Source organism: Choloepus didactylus, chromosome 17, assembly GCF_015220235.1.
Source record: "Choloepus didactylus isolate mChoDid1 chromosome 17, mChoDid1.pri, whole genome shotgun sequence".
Lineage (NCBI taxonomy): Eukaryota > Metazoa > Chordata > Mammalia > Pilosa > Megalonychidae > Choloepus > Choloepus didactylus.
This window is the reverse complement of record NC_051323.1, coordinates 52,390,822-52,399,991: the sequence shown is the minus strand read 5'-3', so window position 1 is coordinate 52,399,991 and position 9,170 is coordinate 52,390,822. Positions and strand designations below refer to the sequence as shown.

The following is a 9,170-nucleotide window of genomic DNA, read 5'->3' as shown; positions in this document are numbered from 1 at the left end:
AAGGATTCATGAGGCTTCACAGAGACATTTGCAAAAAAGCACTAACAAAAAGCATCATACAAGTGTCTTTTGTCATCCAGAAGAATGTTGTCAGTCACAGCAGGAAAATCCCAGATGAGTTTTCTGTCCTCTGCTACTGCCAAACCTTTATGAAGCACGCACTGGCAGCTAACAAAGAGAAAACAGGCTAAAAATGCAGAAAGCTGCAGAGAGAGGAAAATACATAAGTGGCTTACCTAATTAAAAATATCTAATTGGTAAAAAAAAGACTAACCAACAATCAAAGTAGTTAATTATGCCGGCTTTGAAATAGTGTTTAAAAGATACAATATGTTGACCATTAAACACACTCTCTCCTCCATTCTACCATGTTAATGCTGATTAAATTTTACCATCAAAAGAATGCAAAAAAAAAAAAAATGCTTCCACTCAAAAACATATGAGTTAGATCTCAAAAATTTAGCTGACATAGCTTCAATCTTATAAGCTACCACAGTGGCAAATTTCAAAGTAATTTTTAAAAAGGACCTTTAATTTAGTTCATATAAAAGACCACAGAATGAGAAATGAACACGCTCTCACAGGTATACATATGTGCGTTGAGTTGTTGCAAAGTACATCTTGGCCAACGAACTGCCTCTTCTAATTCAAAATTGAACCTGTAAAAATTCATACACATCCATGATGGAATTATAGTCAAGCAACCATCTTCTTGCCAAGTTCTGGTTTTCTTTTGAATCCAAAAGACTGACTATAAGGCAGAAATTTCCTCAACATGTGGCATGATTCACTTTATCTATGCTCTGGATGACTCTGGAGACAAGACAACATATCTTGAACTGATTTTCCTTCCTAGCAGATCTGATACACTGCAGTAAACAATGGAAACTTGTCAACTAGGCCCTTCTGTTTGAGGATGCGGTACACTTCAGCAGAAGTCTGAGGTCCTTGGAATTTCTGCCCATTCAGCACCTCGTTCTCCAGTTCTTCAATGGTCTTTCCAGTCCTGGCGAACGCCTCGGCCACCCTGAGGTTCCGGCCTCCGTAGTAGGTGGTGATCAGGTCAGCCATCCCACAGCTCTCCAGGAAGCTGGCTGTGGACACGTGGCCGTTGCAGAAGATCTTGGCAAATGCAATCATTTTCATGAAGCCCAGGCAGATGACAGAGGCTTTGGTGTTGTCTCCACAGTGGAGGCCATCGCAGAACCCAGCTCCTACAGCCACAACGTTCTTAAGAGCACCACAAAGTTCAACAGTATCTGCATCATCAACCACAGTAATTTGAAAATTTGGAGTCTGCAGAAGTTCTTTGAAGAGAAGGCCATTCTCCATTACTTTGCTGCCGATGGTGGTCTCACAGAACTTGTCTGCAGCCACCTTGTTGGCAATGTTGGCTCCCATCAGCACACTGATGTCAATGCCCATCTTCTCTCGGATGATGTCGGAAATGAGTTTCAGCCCCTCAGGGCCCTGGTCTATCCCCTTGATGAGGGTGATTCCTAGTGCTTCTTTGGGCACCCTTCCAGTAATCTCATCACAGATTCTGTGAATGAACTGGTGAGGAATGACAAACACCAGCAGGTCTGCATCCTGCACTGCCTCGCTGAGATTTGAGACAGCAACCACATTTTCTGGCAGCTTGTGTCCAGGGAGGTATTTTATATTTTCGTGGTCACTATTTATGATGTCTGTTAGTTTTCTCCCATTAACTGTTTCTTCAAAGACCCACATCTTGACGGTGGAGGCAAACTTCTGAAGTTTCTTGACATTGTTACCAATTATTTTTGCAACAGCTGAACCCCAGTTGCCGGAGCCCACGATGCACACTTTCAGGGGTGCCGCTGCCATGACCAGACCTGAATGCAGCAGCCGCACCTTGCCTCCCCGGCTAGCCGCCTCTATTTATATAGTTTTGCTTAGGATATTTTGTTTCCTCGTATGCTTGGTTATCTTTGAGTCTGTGCTGGACATTGTATATAAAAACTATTTGGGGAATTATTTTGATGCCTGGGATGATGGTGTCTTTCTCAAGAAAGGATTTTCATTTGATTTGGCAAGGTGTCTGGGAAGACTATCATTCTAGAACCTCCTTAATTTTGGTTCAAAACTTGAGGTTCCTGAACAACCAGATGATAGGAAGTTAGATTACAAGTCCCTGCCATGGCTCATTTATTTTAAGTCCCTACCCTGAGGGCATGCTTGTCACGATTCTAGCTGAAAGTAGGTATCTTAGTTTCTTGGCTGCTATGACAAATAGCACATGATAGGTTCACTTAAACAATAGGAATTTCTTGGCTCACAGTTTCAGAGAAAGTCAAAAGGCTTCCCAGAGTCAGTAGTGCTGTGGCTGGCTGGCAATCCTGGGTTCCTTGACTTTCCCATCACATGGTGATATCTTCTCCTTTCTTTTCCAGGTTCCATTGACTTCCGGCTTCTGGCTCCTTCCTGTGGCTTTCTCTCCATAAGGCCTCTCATAATAGGATTAAGACCCATCCCGATTCAGGTTACCATAATTTAACTAAAATAGCATCTTCAAAAAGTCCTATTTACAATGGATTCACAGCCACAGGAATGGGATAAAGAGTAAGAACACAGTTTTTTCTAGGGTAGGTAATTCAGTTCACACAGTGGGAATTAATTTGTCAGAGTTCTGACCTTTGGCAGGTTCTGGGCTTTGATTTGCATCTCCTTAGCACCAAGAGGACTTCAAATACAGCTGGCCTTCACAGTTTCCTTTCCATCATAGGCAAATGTCTTTGAAGCAAATGTAGTTTTGAATAACTGGGCTTACCTTTCTGGGTCTTATCTTCTGATCTGACCAGGCAAGCCCTTAGTATTTTGTAAACCTATTTTTTTTTTTTTTTTTGGTGTAGCTTATTTAGTTGTCCTCAGTGAGAGGGTCATTCAGATTACCTAGCCTGCTGTTCCTTTGTTCCTTGAGAACTCTGCCTACAGAGATCAGGAGCTTTGGTCTGCTCTTTGCCGTGAACTTAGCTTGGGAGTAAAGGCCCTAGTGAGGTCCGATACCTCTGCCACACACTTTCTAAATCACATTTGTCAACTGATTGTCTGATTAAATATGCTGAACTTTTTTTTTTTTTTTGACTCCTTTATGATATATTCTAGACTATTTTTCTTCACTTGTCTCTGAAATTGAAATAGATTTCTCAAGTCAAGTAAGTTTTCATATGCCATGCTGTTAGCATGGATTTTTATAATAAAGTCAATAGAGAGTGAATGAAAGATTTGAGAAGTACAGGAAAGAGAGGGCAAGTAATATGTGTTAAGATGTTAATTGAATCTGGTAGGCAAGAGATCATTGGCTAATGATCATTGGGCAACTGTAATTATTTCTGGGGTGGTAAAGGAGAAGCAAGAGGAATGAATGGGAAGTGAGGAAGCAGATTATCAATTATCAGATGGTGATGCACCCAAGGGCAGAGGTGGGTTGATAGTCTCACCAGATTTTGCACACGTCTTCTCTTGAGATTATTTGCTCCAGGGTTGGGGGCCTTTAGCATTCAGTCTGAGCATCAGCTCCTATGATAAGTCTTCTTGGATAATCCCAAGATAAATTAGGCACCTCCTGTGTTCCCATTTCACTGTGTGGATTCTCTCACTGAATCCTAACATAGGTTTATTAATCCCTCACCATCACTAGAATCTGAGGTTGTTGAGGTCAGGACTTTTGTTTTTGGTTTTAGTGTGTTGAGATAATCATATGAATTATTCCATGAATTAATTGCTGCATTGCATTTCTTTAATTGGTTTTCTAATGTTGCACCATCCTTACATTCTGTATGTGTAACTTAGTTGATGATGTATTTCTATTTTTAACAGCTTTATTGACATAAATGTCACATACCATACAATTCACTCAATTAAAGTGAACAGTCCAATGGTCTTATGGATTGAACTGTATCCCCCCAAAACAAGCTGAAGTCTTATTCTCCACTACTTCAGAATGTGACCTAATTTGGAAATAGGGTCAGTTAAATTAGGCAAGTTAAAATGAAGCCATACTGGAATTAGGCAAGTTAAAATGAAGCCATACTGGGGTAGAGTGGAGGCTTAATCCAATATGACTGATATCCTTAAAACAAGGGGAAATTGGGACACAGTTCAGGAAAGAGAAGATAGCTATGTGACTGAGGCAGAGATTGCGTTCTGCTACAAGCCAAAAAATGCCATGGATTGCCAGCAGCTACCACTAGAACCCTATAGACTTCAGAGGAAGTATTCCTCTGCTAATCCTTTGATTTTGGACTTCCAATCGTACAGCTTTGTCATTATCCATTCTATTTATCCACCAATTAGTTGATGGACACTTGGGTTTTTTCCCATTGTTTGGCTATCATGAATGATGCTGCTATGAACCTTTGTGTACAAGTTTTTGTGTAAATGTATGTTTTCCTTTCTCTCAGGTTTATACCTAAGACTGGAATTGCTAGGACATACTGAAACTCTATGTTTAACTTTTGGCCAACTGCTCAACTGTTTCCCAAAGTGGATATATCATTTTCAATCCCACCAGCAATGTATGAGGGTTCCAATTTCTCCATATCCTTGCCAACACTTGTTATTGCTTGTCTTTTTGTTTATTGCTATCCTAGTGCATGTATCTTATTGCATTTTCCTAATGGCTAATAATGTTGAGCATCTTTTCATGCGTTTATTTGCTACTTGCTTCTTTGGAGAAATGTCTATTCAGATCCTTTGCTCATTTTTAAATTTGTTTATTTGTGATTTTGTTATTGGGTTGTAAGAGTTATTTATATATTCCAGATACAATTCCTTTAGCACATATATGATTTGCAAATATTTTCTCCTAATCTGTGGGTTTTCTTTTCACTTTCTTGATGGTGCACTTTGAAGAATAAAAGTTTTTAATTTGACGAAGATCAATTTATTTTATCTTTTGTCACCTGTGATTTTGTGTCATAAAGAAAATCTGAGATCATAAAAATTTATCCCTATGTTTCCTTCTAAAAGTTTTATAGTATTAGCACTCACATTTAGGTCTATGATCCATTTTGACTTAACTTTTGTTTATGGTGTAAAGAATGGGTCAAACTTCATTCTTTTGTTTGTCCAATTGTCCCAACTCCATTTGTTGAAAAGACTATTCTCCACCACCACCCCTACCAACCAAATTTCTTGCCACTCTTGCTAAAAACTAATCAACCATAAATGAAAAGGTTTGTTTCTAGACTCTTAATTCTATTCCTGTGATCTGTATTTCTATCCTTATTCCAATACCACACTGTTTTGATGAATGTAGCTTTGTGGTAAGTTTTAAAATTGGGAAATCTGTTTCCCCCATCTTTGTTTATCTTTTCTTCAAGATTGTTTTGGCTATTCTGGGTCCCTTACATTTCCATATGAACTTTAGGATCAACTTATCAATTTCTGAAAAAAAAAAGAGAGCTTGGATCTTGGTAGGGATTGGGTTAAACCTGTATATCAATTTGGGCAGTATTGCCATCTTCACAATATTAAGTCTTCCAATCTGTAAACATGTGATGCCTTTCCATTTATTTAGCTCTTCTTTAATTTCTTTCACAATATTTCATAGTTTTCAGAGGACAAATTTTGTACTTGTTTTGTTATATTATATACCTAAGTGTTTTATTCCTTTTAATGCTATTGTAAATAGAATTATTTTCTTAATTTCATTTTGAATTGTTTATTGCTAGTTTATAGGAATACAAATATATCCTGCAACCTTGCTGAACTAATTTTTTTAGTGGATTCCTGAGGATTTTGTATATACAATATCATGTCATCTACAAATAGAGATAGATCTACTTCTTCCATCCAATCTGGCCTCACAGAATGCATTAGGAAGTTTTCCCTTTGCTTCTGTTTTCCAGAAAAGACTATAGAGAATTGATATAACTTCTTCCTTAGATGTTTGGTAGAATTCACCAGTAAAATAATCTGGGCCTAGGGCTTTCTCTTTTGGAAGGTCATTAATTGTTGATTCAATTTCTTTACTATTCAAGAATATAGTATAGAAATATATAGAGAAATATATGTATAGATATACATACTATACTATATATACTATATATAGACCTATTCAGTTGATCTTTTGGTAGATTGTGTTTCTAGGAATTGGTCCATTTCATCTAAGTTATCAAATTTGTGGCCATAGAGTTATTCATAATAATCCTTAATAGTCCATAGGATCAGTAGTGAAGGCCCCTCATTTGTTTCTGATAGTAGCAATTTGTGTCCCCTCTCTTTTTTCTTGGTTAGGCTGAAAAATGTTTATCCCTTCTATTTATCTTTTCAGAGAACCAAGTTTTAGCTTTGTTGTTTTTCTCTATTAATTTCTGATTGTCAATTTAATTGATTTCTGCTCCAATTTTCATTATAGTTTTAGGTTAACTATAAATGTATAAGCTACTGTTTGACTCCTATAAAACTTGCTAACTTAGAAAATGTGTGTGTATTTGTGTGTGTGTCTGTGTGTCTGTGTGTGTGTGAAAGGGAAGAGAGGGGAAGAGAGAGAGGGGTGAGAGGGGAGGGGTAGATGACTCTATTAACCTGTGAAAGCACAGGAATGTGATAGGGATAAAAGCCCATTTTACTTCCAGAATCAGGAGACAAACTTAATGCTCACTACCCCCACTCATCTGACTTTATGACTCTCAGCATTCATTCCACCCCCGGAAGCCATTTATGGAATAACTGGGGAATTTTTGTGGCCATTGATAATGTTTTCAGTCACAAACCAGTTTGACAGTTCTGTATATCCTTCTGATATTTCATTTCTATTTTTTTTTCAAACAAGTTGTGAAATGGAGACTTTGCTCTCTGTCCTATGCTTTGATGTAGTTTGGATAAAGAACCTTATGACACAATACAGAGACCTCCAGTGGCTTGTGGCTCTTCTGGACTTACTGGCACTGGGTCAGGCTCAGAGCTTCATTGTCTCTAGCCTCCTCAAGGTGTTTCCATCATGTTACATCCTGGTCCTGGTTCATAACTCATCACAGAACGTAACAGGCCCACCACTAGGGCAGCTGATACCTACCTGGGCTAGTAAAATAAGTCCTCTGAACACCCCTCAGATATTGGAGCCTATTTTTTGGCATTCAGTAGGCCAACAATAACTGCTGGTATCCTGTTCTTCCACACCACTAAATCTTTCTTCTTGGATATTATAATAGAGGATACAGTGGGGATTGGTTTCTGCATCATAAATAGCTTCACGTGGATCATATTAAGTCTCTCACTTCAGGGAAGGCTGAAAGCAGAACTGAATTTCAAGTATTTTTCAAACAAAGATCTGCCATCCACAGAATTTCCATTTGCTCAACCCTGTTCCTCAGACTTAATGCATTTGATACACCCTTTTGGTAAGAGGCAGGGAACATGGAGTTGGTTTAAAGACAATGGCCAGGGGTTGGTCCTAGAAAAGGCTGCCTCTATTGTCCCTGCTGTTTCTCAAGTCCTCTGAACAGTCCTGGGACATAGTAGGTACTCAAACACTTGTTGACTCAATCACCAGGGTGAGGAATATCTATTTTTAAAAAATTGGTCAGTATAAAGCATTTCATTTGTGAAGACTTTCTAGACTCGTAGCAGCTCCAGAATTCTGTACAGGAGAAACTCAGGGGCAGCAATCTGGCTGGGAGATTGTGGGGAGAGGCTAAGCAGGTTGCCTTGCTGTCATATTTACATAGACTCATTGGGCTTTATTCCTTACTGGGAAAGGGCAGATATGATTTAGAGCAAAGCCTTGACTCTCAAAAGTCTTTCTTCAGCCCTAAGATAATTGTCTTGAAAGCAAGGCTTTGGTGGGAGAGAAGAAGGGATTTGTAACTCTAAAAAAAAAAAAAAATCTCTTTAAATATCAGGAGGAAACTGATGAGTGAAGGCTAATTTTAGTTAGAGCTATAGAAGAGAGGTGCTTCCAGGAAAGCTCCAGCCAGAAAGGCTATGGAGGGGTTGCCCTTTTTCTTGTTTGGAGTGGGAAGCAGGGAAGAGAGAAATGTAGAGGTGCCAAGAGGCCAGACAACGTTCTCATCAACCGCATCATGGTGGAACATTAGAGGAGAAGGGTTGGTGGCATGCTGGAAACCAACCTTAGGTGTGGGAGGAAATATCAGGGCAGGGGGTAGGGGGATGATTCCTTGCTTTCTGCTGGGTACAGTTACCACAAATGAAGGGGCTTAAAACAACACAAATTTATTATCTTACAGTTCTGGAGGTCAGAAATCTGAAATGGATGTCACTGGGCTAAAGTCAAGGTGTTGGCAGGGCTGTGCTCCTTCTGGAGTTGCTAGAGGAGAATCCATTGTCTTGCCTTTACCTGCTTCTACATTCCTTGGTTCATGATCCTCTTTCATCTTCATAGGCAGCAATGGTGGCAGAGTTCTTCTCCCAACACATCATTCTGACTGACTCTTCTTCTGCTTCCACTTTTACAGGCATACTTCAGAGACATTGCAAGTTTGGTTCTAAAACCACCACAATAAAGCAAATATCGCAGTAAAGCAAGGCACACAAAGTTTTTCATTTCCCAGTGCATGTAAAAATTATGTTTACATTATACTGTAGTCTATTAAGTGTGCAATAGCATTATGTCTAAAAATACAATGTACATACCTTAATTTAAAAATAGTATATTGCTAAAAAATGCTGTCCATCATCTGAGCCTTCAGTGAAGTGTAATCTTTTTGCTGGTGGAAGGTCTTGACTCAATGTTGATGGCTGCTGACTGATCAGGGTGGTGGTTGCTGAAGGTTGGGATGTCTGTGGCAATTTCGTAAAAGAAGACAATAATGAAGCTTGCCACATCAATTGACTCTTCCTCTCACAAAAGATTTCTCTGTAGCACGCAATGCTGTTTGATAACATTTTACCCACAGTGGAACTTCTTTCAAAATTGTAGTCAATCCTCTCAAACCCTGCTGCTGCTTTATCAACTAAGTTTATATAATATTATAAATCCTTTGTTGTCAATTCAATAATGTTCACAGCATCTTTACCAGGAGTAGATTCTATCTCAAGAAACCATCCATAGAAGCAACTCCTTGTCCGTTAAATTTTTATCATGAGATTGCAGCAATTCAGTCACATCTTCAGGCTCCACTTCTAATTCTAGTTCTCTTGCTATTTCCACCACATCTGAAGTTACTTTCTCCACTGAAGTCTTG

At 39.0% G+C, this 9,170-nt stretch overlaps 1 protein-coding gene across 2 annotated transcripts; it reads right to left on the bottom strand.

Annotated features, from left to right (window-relative positions):
* Positions 1-852: 852 nt before the first annotated feature.
* LOC119512659 (glycerol-3-phosphate dehydrogenase 1-like protein) lies at positions 853-1,848 on the bottom strand. Of its 2 annotated transcripts, XM_037807484.1 has the most exons (2): positions 1,624-1,731; positions 853-1,554 (listed from the first exon to the last, which is right to left on the bottom strand). In XM_037807484.1, the coding sequence occupies exons 1-2, from the start codon at positions 1,729-1,731 to the stop codon at positions 853-855; spliced, it is 810 nt and encodes a 269-aa protein (XP_037663412.1). The 2 variants fall into 2 exon arrangements, with proteins under 2 accessions (XP_037663412.1, XP_037663411.1); XM_037807483.1 differs by having other exon boundaries at positions 853-1,848.
* Positions 1,849-9,170: the final 7,322 nt, after the last annotated feature.